General features: G+C 41.1%; 1 protein-coding gene across 2 annotated transcripts in view; it reads right to left on the bottom strand.

The window, feature by feature from the left end:
• DMGDH (dimethylglycine dehydrogenase) overlaps positions 1-15,184 on the bottom strand; it is a 74,932-nt gene that overhangs the window by 26,180 nt on the left and 33,568 nt on the right. For both annotated transcript variants that reach the window (XM_066381696.1, XM_066381695.1), the window contains 7 exons: positions 12,485-12,654; positions 11,959-12,112; positions 9,982-10,147; positions 8,611-8,741; positions 6,669-6,886; positions 5,351-5,508; positions 2,080-2,139 (listed from right to left, as the gene is read on the bottom strand). In XM_066381696.1, coding sequence (XP_066237793.1) covers positions 2,080-2,139; positions 5,351-5,508; positions 6,669-6,886; positions 8,611-8,741; positions 9,982-10,147; positions 11,959-12,112; positions 12,485-12,654 — 1,057 coding nt within the window. The remainder of the gene's footprint in view (positions 1-2,079; positions 2,140-5,350; positions 5,509-6,668; positions 6,887-8,610; positions 8,742-9,981; positions 10,148-11,958; positions 12,113-12,484; positions 12,655-15,184) is intronic.

Raw genomic sequence — 15,184 nt, 5'->3', positions numbered from 1 at the left:
ATTTACCTAATAGTGACCAACAACAGAACTTGAGTACTTTCAAGAGCCAGGCCATTTCGATCCTTATTTTAAACAGCGAAACTAAGACCTATGTTACCAGAAAGAGCAATCTGTTTCTAGGGTTTGCCTGAATTCCGAGAACCTGCTTGCTCTGGTCTGGAGGCAGACAGTACATCATAAAAATAAAAGTCATGGGAAATATGCATAGAAGGCTATTCCCTTTAAAATCCTTAGGAAGAGGCTCTTTTTCCTAAAATCTAATACTGTAAGTTTAATACATGTTTATGTTAATATCTTAGCTAAGAATTTGGGAACTGACACAGGAGCATTAAAGAAGTTTCTTTAGCCTGGTTCATGTGCATGTGCTCAGATATTTCTGTAGGATGGGAAACAGACTTTACTTTAGCTTATTAGCACCTACGGCAGGACAGTTTGGTTTTGGAATTCTCACAAGTATCCTGAACAGCAGCAGCAGCTGCTGCTCCAACCTACAACCTAGCTGCCGCTCTATCGAGTTCTCCTATGGCAGGGGTCCCCAAACTACGGCCCATGGGCCACATGCGGCCCCCTGAGGCCATTTATCCGGTCCCCGCCGCACTTCCGGAAGGGGCACCTCTTTCATTGGTAGTCAGTGAGAGGAGCATAGTTCCCATTGAAATATTGGTCAGTTTGTTGATTGAAATTTACTTGTTCTTTTATTTTAAATATTGTATTTGTTCCCGTTTTGTTTTTTTACTTTAAAATAAGATATGTGCAGTGTGCATAGGGATTTGTTCATAGTTTTTTTTTTATAGTCCAGCCCTCCAACAGTCTGAGGGACAGTGAACTGGCCCCCTGTGTAAAAAGTTTGGGGACCCCTGTCCTATGGTAACCAACCACTGCTCAATGGGCGTCTGATCAGCTCCAGCGGCTCTAGTACAGTACCACAAACGGGTGGGGGGGGGGGGGCTTAAACAAAAGGAATTTATTTCTCTCAGTTTTGGAGGCTAGGAAGTCCAGGATCAAGGTGCTAGCCAATTCAGTCTCCCTGTAAGTGTCCTCTTCCTGGCTTGCCGATGGCCACTTTCTCGCTGAGAGCGAGCAGCTGGTCTCTCATCCTCTTCTCATAAGAACATGAATTCCAACATGGGAGCAACGCCCCATGACATCATCTAAACCTAATTACCTCTCAAAAGCCCCACCTTCAAATAGCATCATGTTATGGGGATTAAATATTTCAACACATGAATTTTGGAGGGACACGACATCCAGTCCATACAATGGGATAACCTCATCTATAGGGCTTCTATAGATAAGCTAAGCTGTAATAAGTTGGCCTCAGAATATGCTTTTCCACAATAATTATTGTAGGGTGGTGCTTCTCAAACTTCAGGTGCACCAGAATCCCCTGAAGCTTGGAAAAACAGATTTCTTGGCCTGACCCCCAGAGACTCTGATTTAGTAGGGTCTGGTGTGCAACCTGAGAAACTGCATTTCTAACAAGCTCCCAGATGATGCTGACGTGTTCCGTCTGAGAACTGCACTTAGAGAGCCACTGAGTGAGGAGTTCCTTTTAGAATGTTAATATCTGTTATGATTCTTTGGGCTTGTATTGGCTTCTAGTAAATACCTATTTTATGGTAAACAGATTTAAAAATGTCTTATTTGCTTCTACTCTGATGTTGCAGTTACATACAAACATGCTTAATCAGTAGATGGATATATCCGCAGGGGCGAGGCTGCTTTGTGCTGTGAGCACCCAGGGAGTCAATTAATGCAGTATGCTTGACAAGCTGATGTGTGGCTTCCCAAGTCACCAGTTTTACAAGAATATCTGCTGACGTTTTAACCTTACTAATTTTTATCTCAGAATGTAGATTTACTATTTAAAGTTGCTGGGTTCAGCTATCTTACCTCTATAAGCACATTGCAATAGTTTTAACTGACAAAGCTTAGCATGAAGCACCTGAGCAATGCTTAGCATTTCTGTTCAATTCATTTGTCCTATGTCACACTTGGTTAAATTTTAAAGCAAGGCTCTGTCATGAAACAGCATAATTTTAAAACTTACTTCAAATACACTTTGGCATGTAAACATACCTTATTTAGCTTTACAAAACATTCCAGTCCAGCTTCCCAGGGGTTTGTATCACAGTTCATCTAAAAGGGAAGCACACACTGTAAATCTTAAATGAGTGTAAATCATTTCAGTAACTTTCATGTTTATTGTTTTTCTTTTAGAAAAGAGTATTTTTTTTATTTTTAATATAGATTCTGAAAAAGAAAAAATATGGACTAATCTTTAAAGTGATTTTTTTTAACTGAGACTCATAGACATAGATAAAAGTGAAGCGGTTACCAGGGAGGAGAGAGTGTGGGAGAGGGGGGACAGGGTAAAAAGAGGAATAAATATAAGGTGATGGAAAATGCTTTGACTTTGGGTGATGGGTACACAACTTAACAGTTCAAATGCTATAGAGATGTTTACCTGAAACCTATATACTCTTATTGACCAATGCCACCCTGTTGAATTTAATTTTCTAAATAAAAAAAATTTTTAATCTAAAATTCAAGTATAGCCTTTCAGCTATTATTTCAATAGCAAACTAGAAACTAAAATTCAGTTTGCTTCCATGACTTTTATTACAATAAATATCCAGGGGAATACCACAATATGAAATTCCTTCCGGAAACAAGACTTTCATAGTTTTTATGTAATAATTTTGCATAATCTGGTTTTGGAAAATTATGAAGTAATTTACTTATCTTGCAATTATCCGGGAATCAGGATAAATAGAGGAGAAATCAGATGCTAGGAAAATGACTTCTACAGTGTTCAGGAAAAGAGAAAAGGCAAAAATAGAGGTTGAACTTCAATCTTTTCAAATGCAGTGAGTTACTCTAATATACTTCCAGAGCTAAAGCCATTACTTGGGAACTAGATCTGAAGTTAGTGGGTTTTGTTTGTTTTATTTTGTTGCTATTGGTATCTTTTGCTCTAAGAGAACTTGTCTAGACCTCATAAAAAGTAGCCAAACTTAAAAAAGGATAGCACAGCCTGACCAGGCGGTGGCGCAGTGGATAGAGCATCAGAATGGGATGTGGAGGACCCAGGTTCGAGACCCCAAGGTCGCCAGCTTGAGCGCGGGCTCGTCTGGTTTGAGCAAAGCTCACCAGCTTGGTCCCAAGGTTGTTGGCTCAAGCAAGGGGTTCCTCAGTCTGCTGAAGGCCCACAGTCAAGGCACATATGAGAAAGCAATCAATGAACAACTAAGGAGCCGCAACAAAAAGCTAATGATTGATGCTTCTCATCTCTCTCTGTTCCTGTCTGTCCTTATCTATCCCTCTCTCTGACTCTCTCTCTGTCCCTGTAAAAAAAAAAAAAAAAAAAAGGATAGCACAGAACTAGCATAAACCAAATGAGTAATATAAGCTTGTTTCACATGACATAAAATTTGGTCTCCTGTATTCTAATTAATTTGAACAACTCTAAAATTATGTTTTATCTGCTCAAAGTTTCAGAATTTCTCTGGAAAAAAAAAATGAAAATGAAATCCAAAAGACAAATTGCTGTAATAGCACTGGAGGGAAGTAGTGCCGGCAGAGCTGGGAGCAGAGGGTGCAGGAGCCCAGCCCCAGAGGACGCTCCCAGCGGGAGCGCAGCCCCAGAGGAGGCTCCTAGCAGGAGCACAGCCCTAGAGGACGCTCCCAGAGAGGAGCGCAGCCCCAGAGGACGCTCCCAGCGGGAGCGCAGCCCTAGAGGATGCTCCCAGAGAGGAGCGCAGATAACAGAGGCAGGAGGCTGGGCTGCTGCTTCCTTCTGTAGGAAGCAGTGTGGGGACAGAGCTGTCCTGTTTCGCTCCCTGCTGCAACCCCATCTAAGGCCCCCCTTGTAGGTGGGAATCCCTTAATAGAGCCTTTCTCCTGCAAAATGACAACCTGCCCCCAGGGCCCTTGTTCTTAAGAGTGGCTCCAGGAAGCTGCTTTCTCCATCTCAAAGCCTACTTGCTCCCACCCATCATTTAAATGCCCAAGGGGCCCTGCCTGTTCTTCCAAACCCACTCTGCTCTCCAGTTAAATTAATTCTATTATGTGCTAGGCACTTTATAGACTATCTAATATCTGTACCTCTATAGGAGAAAGAGTATCTCTGTTTTATAGGAAAGTAAACAGAAGCTCTGGAGAGTTAAGATCACATATGTGGTGGAGGATAAATTCAAACTCAAGAGACTCCCTTGTAAAGTACATCCTTTACCACTGTTCCTCATCTCGCCTCTAAAATTATACTGACAACAGAGAGATAGCCTGCCATGTTGGAAATAAAATAGGAGCACAGAGTTTGAACCATAGTTTGGCCACTTCATTTAACATGGACCAAGTTGTTTACTGTTTCTTAGTATGACTGTGTGCAGAATGGGGATTATTTACTTATTTCTTTATTCAGAGAGACAGGAGGTGAGGGGAAAGGCAAGAGACAGAGTAAGGGAGAGATGAGAAGCATCAACTCATAGTTATGGCACTTTACTTGTTCATTGATTTCTTCTCATACATACCTTGACAGAGGGTGGGGGGAGCTTCAGCCAAGCCAATGACCCCTTGCTCAAGCCAGGGACCTTGGGCGTCAAGCCAGAAACCAGTGTGGAGATCATAGAGATGACCCCACACTTAAGCTGGAGACCTCGGGGTTTCGAACCTGGGACCTCAGCATCCTAGGTCAATGCTCTATCTACTATGCTATTACTGGTCAGGCCAGAATGGGAATAATTTAGATATGCTGACTCCCAACCCCTTGTTCAAGAATCACCAATAATCAGGAGACGTGAGAAGGTAAGGGAAATCATGCGTGTGAAAACCCTTGGTTCCCATTGTTAATGGTAGAAGTAGGCTAGACACCACATCCTAGACCATCAGCTGTGCTCCTCAGAAAGACACCTTTTGTTATTTCCTCCAAAGAAATATGAGGAGAAAATGAGCCTGGGCAACATGACAGAGGAGGAGGAAGAATCTGAAAAGCGGTCCTCCCGTTCGGGGCAGTGGGCAGGCTCCCTTGGCATGGCCGCAGCTCCGCACAGCCAGATACGGTGTCCAGGACCCTATGCCAAGAGGACGAACTGGGCAGAATAAATATTATGTCATAACTCCAACAAACTTTCAATTGGGAAACTAAAAAGAAAAACCTCGTCCCCTAATTAAATAAAGTTATCTAATAATATGTAATTTCTCTTACAGTCAGTCAATGTTAAAGCAGTTAAAACTAGCCCTTATAAAAATTAAGAATGAAAAAAAAAACACCAAGAAACAAGCCCTTATATAAAAATGGCATTATATATACAATATACAAAATGTAAATGAAGATGTTAGCATTTCAAACCTCTGACCCCCAGGCTCTGAAAGCTTTCTCCAGTCTTAAGGCATTCATGGCATATGTTCCAAAATTGTCAATTCTCTCCTCTTGGCCTGCATTCATGATGACCTCATATAGTGCCGCAGAATCTTCTCGTCTGTGGTACAGCTCCCAACCCAGCTCACCTACAATAAACCCACAAGTGCCACATCAGAGTAAGAACAATGGTCACTAGGTCTAATGTGCAGTAGCTAAAACTCACAAATAAATGGAGAGATTCCAGTTATGTAACATAGACACTGCTGAGTTTTAAAACAGCAGTTCATAAAAAAATGTTGCAACAAAAACCCACTGCAAAGTAGACTGCCATATTACAGATGCATCATGCCCACCACTCACAGAGAGAATGATATCTAGGACACCTCTTCAACTGACCTGTATTCCAATGGTCTACATTGTGGGATAGCCATAGTCTCTAATCCCCCTACTCCGGCTTTCTTCTGCACTGGGTCATTTCTTTCACTATTAGAGCTGTAGGCAAAAGTCAAAGGAAATGAAACCCAACCCAGTCTGCTTACTTTTTTTTATTCTGATTGTGCTTTATTCTGGTTCCATTTTGCCAAGGTTAGGTGGAAGATGGTGGGGAAAAGGAACATGGCCACCAGGGAAGAGCTAAGGCCTTTACACTGTGTTTTCTCCTTGTTCCTCAGTGTCGATAGCTGGTGGTGATGTGTTTTTCCAGGACACCACCAAAACATGAGCAACGTGTAATTGAACAAATGCCTGGGCACCAAGTACTCCTTCTGTGACAGGACAAGGAAGTCTAGATGAAGTTAAAAGTGAGCCCAGTGCACCAATGGGGAGTTGAAGCCCACTCATTCAACTCTGTTTTGAATACCTATTATGTGCAAGGTTAGGTGCTATATGAAGACTTCTCTAATGCATGTAGAGTCTAGAAAGAAGGATAGAGAACAGGAATGCTGTAAGAGAGGTGCCTGATATGTTCAAGACAGTGCATATATTCTATGGGAGGTAATCTTGAGTGTCCCCAGATAGAGTCAGCTGGCCTAAATATTCTGTCAACCCTTCCAACAATTCCAGCAGCCGATGTCTCCTATTCTTTTATCTACCCTTACAAATGGTAGGCAGCTATAGGACAACTGGAAATCTGTGTATAACTTTCTCAGACTAAAAGTGAATAGATAGAATTGTCATAAAAGTTGGGCAGGAAAACTCTTCCTCTAAAATTATACTGACAAAAGACAGACATACAGAGAAAGAGACCATTTCTGGTAGCTTCTTTTATATTTTAGAGACTTACTCTAGGTTATTTTTCGATTCTTACCAGTATAAGATATCCTAATAGCAGTGACAGGAATGTTGGAAACCTTTAAAGACTTGGTTTGAAGGAACTTGAAAACATCATCACTAAGATCTTCAGAGGTCAGTTTCTGAAGGACCTTTCTTGCATGTGGCCCTGCAACTCCAAGGACCCCAAGCTCATCAGTTATGTTTTTAATTTCAACATCATATCCACCTTTGACTGCCTCTTCTTCAATCCATCTGCATTTGAGTCATAAACATTGTGTTAAATCTTGCTTGAATAATGCATGTTTATAACATTATTATTTCTCAGAAGACATGCACTGTGTCTAGAATTACCAAAAAGTCCCCAGAGTATCATTTCATATAATCACCTAATATTTAACGTAGAAGAAACAGTCCCAGAGATGGTAAGTGATTTTCTATAAACCACCCTCTTATATAAATTGGAGATAATTTTCACTGTACAGAAGATCCTTGAATTTAAATGAGTTCTGCTACACAATTATTTTAAATAGTGACAGCACTATTGCATTTAAAGTAATGACTTAATCTTTTTTTTTTTTTGTATCTTTTTTTTTTTTCTGAAGCTAGAAACGGGGAGAGACAATCAGACTCCCGCATGCACCCGACCAGGATCCACCCGGCACGCCCACCAGGGGGCAACGCTCTGCCCATCAGGGGGCGATGCTCTGCCCCTCTGGGGCGTCGCTCTGTTGCAACCAGAGCCACTCTAGCGCCTGGGGCAGAGGCCAAGGAGCCATCCCCAGCGCCCGGGCCATCTTTGCTCCAATGGAGCCTCGGCTGCGGGAGGGGAAGAGAGAGACAGAGAGGAAGGAGAGGGGGAGGGGTGGAGAAGCAAATGGGCGCTTCTCCTGTGTGCCCTGGCTGGGAATCGAACCCGGGACCTCTACACGCCAGGCTGACGCTCTACCACTGAGCCAACCGGCCAGGGCTTAATGACTTAATCTTAAAAAATTAATTTAAGCCCCAATTTTCTCTAATACCTATACACAGGAGTCACATTCATGCTGCCAAAAGTTAATAATGTGCCTGTCATCAGATACAAAATTGCTTTGACAATCACAAGGAAAACACAAAAACTCTAAAAAATAGTTTCAATTTCTGTCTTATGAGTTCTTGGAAGCCAGCTATAGAGCTTATTTATAATTTATGGAGCAGTCCTCAGAACTACACAAGTCTATCATAAAATGATCATCTGAATTTATACAAAGCTAAGCTACTAAAATGTTTCCCAATGTATCTTGGATTAAATGATATAATTTGCATCATTTTATAATGAGACTGAGAATCCAATAGCATCAAGATTTCTCCTGCCCAATTTTTATGATAGTTCTTTTTACTCCTAGTCTGACATTTATTAAACAATAATATTCCAAATGATTTTTGAATACTAGACTAAAGACTACATACAGGTTTTATAGTAGACTAAAGATTCATGTGAAGATTGACGTGGCTAGTCAACAATCAGACCCAGCTATGGACTAAAGAGCACAAAGTGTGCATCAGGGAGGAGACAGCCCAGGGAGGCAGCTTGCTGAATGTGGGTATTGGAATCAAAGACTGGCTTCAGCAAGTTACTTTAACCCAAATTTCAGTTTTCTCATCTGAAAATGGGAATAATATATACCATGCAACACTATTTATTAAGAGAATTCGTTCAGATAATATGTAAAAAAAGTTCTGACACATTGATGATGTCTAATAAATGGGAGTTGATATTACCGGAACCAGTACACTCCGTAGAGGGATTACCTTTTGAAGGGGGATGGAGACAGGGCTCCTCACTTTAAGTAATTTCCTATAAAGACTTGAAGCTTATTTGAAACAATAATGTTTAAGAATTAAAGTTGTACTTTCAACTACTGGTGAAAGAAAAATTCAGCTTAAGATTGAGTCCATGTTTAACCCATATAAAATTTTCTTACTAGGTGTGCACTTACCTAAGATCATGAAGTTCTGATCCAGAACCAGTTACTAATAAAAACTCCCCAGGAGACTGGTGAGAAACAGTCAACTCAGCATACACTCGACCTTTTGGTGTTAACATGTGACTTATATTTGTAAAACCCACCTACACAATAGAATTTAAAATTATCTTCTGTATTCTTTACAAGCAACATGGAAATAAAATGTAGTGTCAACAATAAAAAAAAATCTGAATCTTATCATTTATATTAATTGTATGAATTACATATTTATAAACCTAAGACCAAGATTAATTTTGAAGTTCTCAGTTTAAATTACAATTGTCATAAAAATTATACTTCAGTCAATGTTGTAGTTCCTGTTGACACAATTAAGCAAAATCAGAAGATCCTTAGGTAGTAATTTATTTAACAGAAATCTAAATTTAAAAATTAGCTAGAAGCCCTGACCGGTTGGCTCAGTGGTAGAGCGTTGGCCTGGAGTGCGGGAGTCCTGGGTTCGATTCCCAGCCAGGGCACACAGGAGAAGCGCCCATCTGCTTCTCCACCCCTCCCCCTCACCTTCCTCTCTGTCTCTCTCTTCCCCTCCTACAGCCAAGGCTCCATTGGAGCAGAGTTGGCCCCAGTGCTGAGGTTGGCTCCATGGCCTCTACCTCAGGCGCTAGAATGGCTCTGGTTGCAACAGAGCAATGCCCCAGATGGGCAGAGCATCGCTCCCTGGTGGGCATGCCGGGTGGATCCCAGTCAGGCACATGCGGGAGTCTGTCTGATTGCCTCCCCATTTCCAACTTCAGAAAAATACAAAAAAAAAAAAAAAAAAATAGCTAGAATAGGCTTGATCAGTTGAAGAGTTCTAGTGTTCATACAGAAATCATTAGGCGGGGCCCTGGCCAGTTGGCTCAGTGGTAGAGCGTCGGCCTGGAGTGCAGGAGTCCCAGCTTCGATTCCCGGCCAGGGCACACAGGAGAAGCGCCCATTTGCTTCTCCACCCCTCCCCCTCTCCTTCCTCTCTGTCTCTCTCTTCCCCTCCCGCAGCCGAGGCTCCATTGGAGCAAAGATGGCCCGGGTGCTGGGGATGGCTCCTCGGCCTCTGCCTCAGGCACTGGAGTGGCTCTGGTTGCAACAGAGCGACGCCCCGGAGGGGCAGAGCATCGCCCCCTGGTGGGCGTGCCGGGTGGATCCCGGTCAGGCGCATGCGGGAGTCTGTCTGACTGTCTCTCCCTGTTTCCAGCTTCAGAAAAATACAAAAAAAAAAAAAGAAAGAAAGAAATCAGGCGGATTGAAATATCCTTTTTTTTTTTTTTTTTTTTTTTTTTTTTTAAATGAGAGGATAGAGAGTTAAGCAGACCACAATCCTGGAGCTTGTACCATTATAAGGTTATTTACCTTTGGAATGACATTTGCAAAAAGACGGTCCAACAATCTAATAGAATCTTGGCCTCTGATGTTAAACTTGCCAAATGGTGACAGGTCAATCACTCCTACTCTTTGCATAACCTGTTTATACTCAGAACCCACCGGCTCAAACCAGTTTGTGCGGTAAAAACTTGGCCTGAAACACAATGTTTGTCATAAAACAACTGTCATTCATTTTCAGAAAATTACAGAGTAAGCATATTTTAATTCGTCTAGTAAATCCCATTTGGAGGGAAAAAAATGCAGCCTAAAACTGTTCTCGGCAATTCATACATGTATGTTGAAATCTGATTTTTTAAAAGTTACTTATATATCCCTTTAACCCATTTCATAGTGAATAAAGTATTTATTAGCTAGAAAATAAAATAAGACATGTGGGCTTTCTATTCTGGAAGAGAGTTTTGAAGTCAACCAGCCCTGTGGTGTTCAACCTTAGTTGTATATTAGAGTCACCTAAGGCACATTTTTAAACATGCCAATTTTGAGCCCTGGCTGGTGGTGCAGTGGATAGAGCACTGGCTCCATCCCAGGGTTGTTGGTTTGAGCCTCCATCAGGGCACATATAAGAAGCAACCAATGGGTGCACAACTATGTAGAACAGCGAGTTGATGCTTCTCTCTCTCTCTACTCCCTTCTCCTTCTTCTCTCTCAAATCAATGGGGGGAAAAGAGCCAATTTTTTTGCTTTAATTAAATCAGAATATATGTGGTGGAGCTGTCTTGTCCAGTGTTTCCCAAACATTAATGCAAACACAAATCACTTGCACTAGTTAAAATCAAATTCTAATGCAGCAGGTCTGGGGGAGGGCCCATGTTCTACATTCTAACAGGCTCTACACCTGGACTAAGCAAGGATTTGATCTAACATCTTCATTTTTTAGAAAAAAAGACACCAAGTGACTTCTAAGGACTTTGCATTCTTTAATGACAGAACTGGGCCTTGAACAAAGGTCTCCTGATTCATTATGCAGGGTCCTTTCTGTTGTTTGAAGTGGACTTCTAATGTGGCAGTTTACGTCAGAGCAGCTGCTAAGTTTGCAAAATGAGTTTTCAGTAGTTTAATTATTAAAATAGTAGAGGAAACAGGCTGATTCAAACAGCACAAGGTGAAGAACAGATCTGGCAATTATCTGAGTCATTTAGGAAAAACCAAACCAGCATTTTGCCCCAAGATAATCTAGCCTGGCTGCCTGAGGAGCCCAAATTTATTAACCAACAACTGATGCTCTACTATGCTTTGCCCCATTTAGATATGGTCTTAAAGTAGACATAAAAACCTGTTTAAAGAAGCACTATGACAAGTAAAAAAAAAAAAGATAATTTCTAGATTTGCTATTTGTTTTCTCTTGATTTATAAATTCTCATGAGAAAAAAATATATAATCACTATTAATCACAAGTATAATAAGGGCAGGTAATTCAAGAAAAGAAATGGCAACAACTTCAGAGAAATTCAGAGAATTGGTTTAGTGGCATTGTTTATGTTTTAGCTTAACCACAAATGCTAAGTAAATGATCCTTTCCCCTAAATTAGCAACAGTATATGTAACTTGTGTGACTCAGTGTACACACAGCAGGAAGTGGCTGCCTTCATAGGAAAAGACCCATATTTCCACACTATGTGATTCAACCAGGCATCCAAGCAGGATGAAGCCTTGGGAGCCAGCTGAAGGCATGTGAGAATTTGGAGTGGGGGAGTTTCCTCTGAACTCCTGAGAATGCCGAGCAGAGGGTTCACAGGGTGGGCAGTAGGACTCTTGATGCCTAATGGGTCCTAGATGTGGGGCAGCGTCATGCAGGGTAGATGAATGCCTCTACTGCCAGAAAGGATGTGTTGGACTGGGCTGGAGTGACACAGCGGGAGGGAAACGGCACTGATGTCCCTCTGCTCCACCTCTGAAATCGCATTCTGCAGTCAGAGCCACAGGCATGTTATGTTATTTACTTACCTGTACCCAGTGTCCTGGCCTGGTTTGTAGAACCAGTGTGGCTGTTCCCAGCCCGCATGGAACCCCATGGAGCATCTGGACTCCAGGATTTTATAAAGCCCACTGACTCGCTGAGTTGGCCTCCCGGCAAACCGTTCTTCTTTAGGATACCCCACTGAACAAGGAAAAACAGTACTCTAAATAGCATATAACCAGAGCTGTAAAATACTTTGAAGGACTCACAAAATGGAAAAACAGTACTTAAAATCCTAAACTATATATGTATTAAAGTTATGTTTTAAAAACCCTGGAAGCTGTCATTTTTATATTGATCATCAAAGGTTAAAGTAAATTAAAATTGAAAATCACTGATATATTCCACACATAAATTGACATAAATATATACACTGATATAGGGTTTTTGTTGTTGTATCTTAGAGGTACGAGGCTTTTTAGACTCCCTAACCACACCCACCCAAATATACTAAATAAAAAGCATCTGAAGTCAGAGGCGCTGCAAGTCCAGTGTTACCAATTTGCCCTTTACCAATATTGTTGAAGCCGTAGGACTCTCTTGCTTTGGCCACAGTGTACTGAGTGGTTGTCCATTTGCCATAGCGATTGGGATCTAATTCTATCAGGTCGAAAGGAGGTTCTCCACGCAGGATCCAGTCGCTGAGGTATTTCCCCACGCCACCAGCATGGATTATGCCATATCTTTCAAATGCAGAGATAAACATGTTGTTACTAACATGTTGTTTTCAAACAACAAAATATGTACAAATATTTTACAGGGCCTTAAAATCAGGGTGCTCTGTGCATTCAGAACACACAATTTACATAGTCTATCACTTTTTCCTCAAAAAGAAAACATATTTAGGCATCCAAATCAAATGTGTTTGACTTTATAGCTAGTTTGTTTCCACAGTTTCAAGAGATACATGCCTGCAAAATAGCCCACAACTCTTGGTCAGTAAGATGTTCACTTTAGGAACATGTGTGGAAGAAAGCAACAGACAGATATAGTTGACAGTCGACTGCCCTCTTGATCTGTAATGATCCTGATAGGAAATTTGTGGAAGAAATATGTACACTATAGAGTGGTATGCTCGTCTCTCCTTTGACTTAATTTAGTTCTGTGCAAGGTTCTTGAGCCATTATTTTAGAAGCATTCAGTCAATAGGCACTCACCCTAGGACTTGAGGAGGAGGTAGAAAGATATACTGGCACCTGTATTTTATAACTGATAGGTCACTTGGTACAGAAGATAGGCTTGTTTTCTATTTTCACATGAAAATGCTTTTAAACCAATAACATGACTGCAGCAAATAATGTGATACAGATAAAGGGATCATAATTTAATGTTGGTTATGTGCTGTCCTACTCTGTTCTTGTCTAACAAAGGACTTTTTTATAGGTTTATCTGTGGTTTAAGTTGAGAGGCTTCTGAGGAGTTGGGTGAGCAGGGAATTATGGGAATATGACAGAGGAAAGGAGTTACATGAGCAGACCTCTAAATGTGAGAAATTCCAAGACCCCAAATAACAGCAGCTTAACAGCCAGAATCACAGGTTCTAAGGGCTCAGGAGGACCTTAGCAAAGACTAGAAATGTCAACTAACTTTTCCCACAACAGGATACCAGTTTTGCTATTCTATAAAAAAGAATGCCTAAATTTGGTATAAGACTATTTTTGAAACAGAATAAAAAGACAACAATCGATAATTCTTGCTAGTTTAAAAGAGAAACCGCAGGTCATCCAAACAATCTCACTAAGTTTCAAGAAAGCAAGAAAAATGATAAAATATATGCTTAAAATATTTATTCTTTTACCCAGGCCCAATGTATGAGATACAATAGTTGCCATTTTTGAGAGCCAAGGATACTGTTTACAAGACTCAAAACTGTATAAAGTTTTACTGACATTAATTGAAAGTGCTTACCATTTTCTAGGCATTGTTTCCATCTAACTTGTACAAGTTGATTAACTCTTTAGCAACTCTATTTTTACCAATGAGAAAACCAACCTGCACACAGGGGTTATATAACACACACAGCACTAAAGAGCAGGTTCCGTCTACAAATTCATTCATCTGACCCCAGTGTACACTCCCTGTTATTGAACTTGACTTCTTCAATGGTTCTAAATCAGGGGCCGGGAACCTATGGCTCACAAGACAGATGTGGCTCTTTTGATGGCTGCATCTGGCTTGCAGACAAATCTTTAATAAAAAAAAATAACATTAAAAATATAAAACATTCTCATGTATTACAATCCGTTCATTTCCTACCGCTCATGTTCATGGTTGTGGATGGCTAGAGCCAATCACAGCTGTCCTCCGGGACAACACATAAAGTACACAGGTCATTGTATGGTTCTCACAGAATTACATTTTAAAATATGTGACGTCCATGGCTCTCTCAGCCAAAAAGATTCCTGACCCCTATTCTAAATCTTTTTTCAGCCAAGACACACATGAAAGAATTCACATCCTTGGCAGACTTCTTTTTATTTATTTTTATTTTTTTTTAAATTTTTTTATTTTAGAGAGGAGAGAGAGAGACAGAGAGAGAGAAGAGGAGAAGGAGCTAGAAGCATCAACTCCCATATGTGCCTTGACCAGGCAAGCCCAGGGTTTCGAACTGGTGACCTCAGCATTTCCAGGTCGACGCTTTATCCACTGCGCCACCACAGGTCAGGCCTTTGGCAGACTTCTTGAGCACAGCCAGGACTGTACTTCGGTTTCCTCTGGTGTCATTGCTACACCATCGTATTCTTTCTGTTTCAACAATGCCCATGAGTAAACAAATAGGGCAGAGTGCTATTATTTGGGGATAATCCTGAATCAAATCTAATTTTTCCTTTTTTTCTTTTTTTAGCAAGAGAGACAGAGAAAGAGAGAGACAGATAGGAACAGACAAACAGGAAGGAGAGAGATGAGAAGCATCCATTCTTTGTTGCAGCACCTTATTTGTACATCGATTGCTTTCTCATATGTGCCTTTACTGGGGGGCTCCAGCTGAGCCAGTGACCCCTTGCTCAGCCAGGAACCCTGGGCTTCAAGCCAGCAACCATGGGGTCATTTCTATTATCCCACACTCAAGCTAGAGACCTCGGGGTTTTGAACCTGGCTCCACTGTGTCACCGCCTGGTCAGGCTCTAATTTCTTTTTAACAAGTAAATCTTTTACAAACTTCTGATCTCTGACCATTAACAATGTATATGTAAAATGCCATACAACTGAGTG

This window comes from Saccopteryx leptura, chromosome 4 (assembly GCF_036850995.1).
Source record: "Saccopteryx leptura isolate mSacLep1 chromosome 4, mSacLep1_pri_phased_curated, whole genome shotgun sequence".
In the NCBI taxonomy this organism is placed as follows: domain Eukaryota; kingdom Metazoa; phylum Chordata; class Mammalia; order Chiroptera; family Emballonuridae; genus Saccopteryx; species Saccopteryx leptura.
Note: the sequence above shows the minus strand (reverse complement) of the source record. Positions and strands in the feature narration are given on the sequence as shown.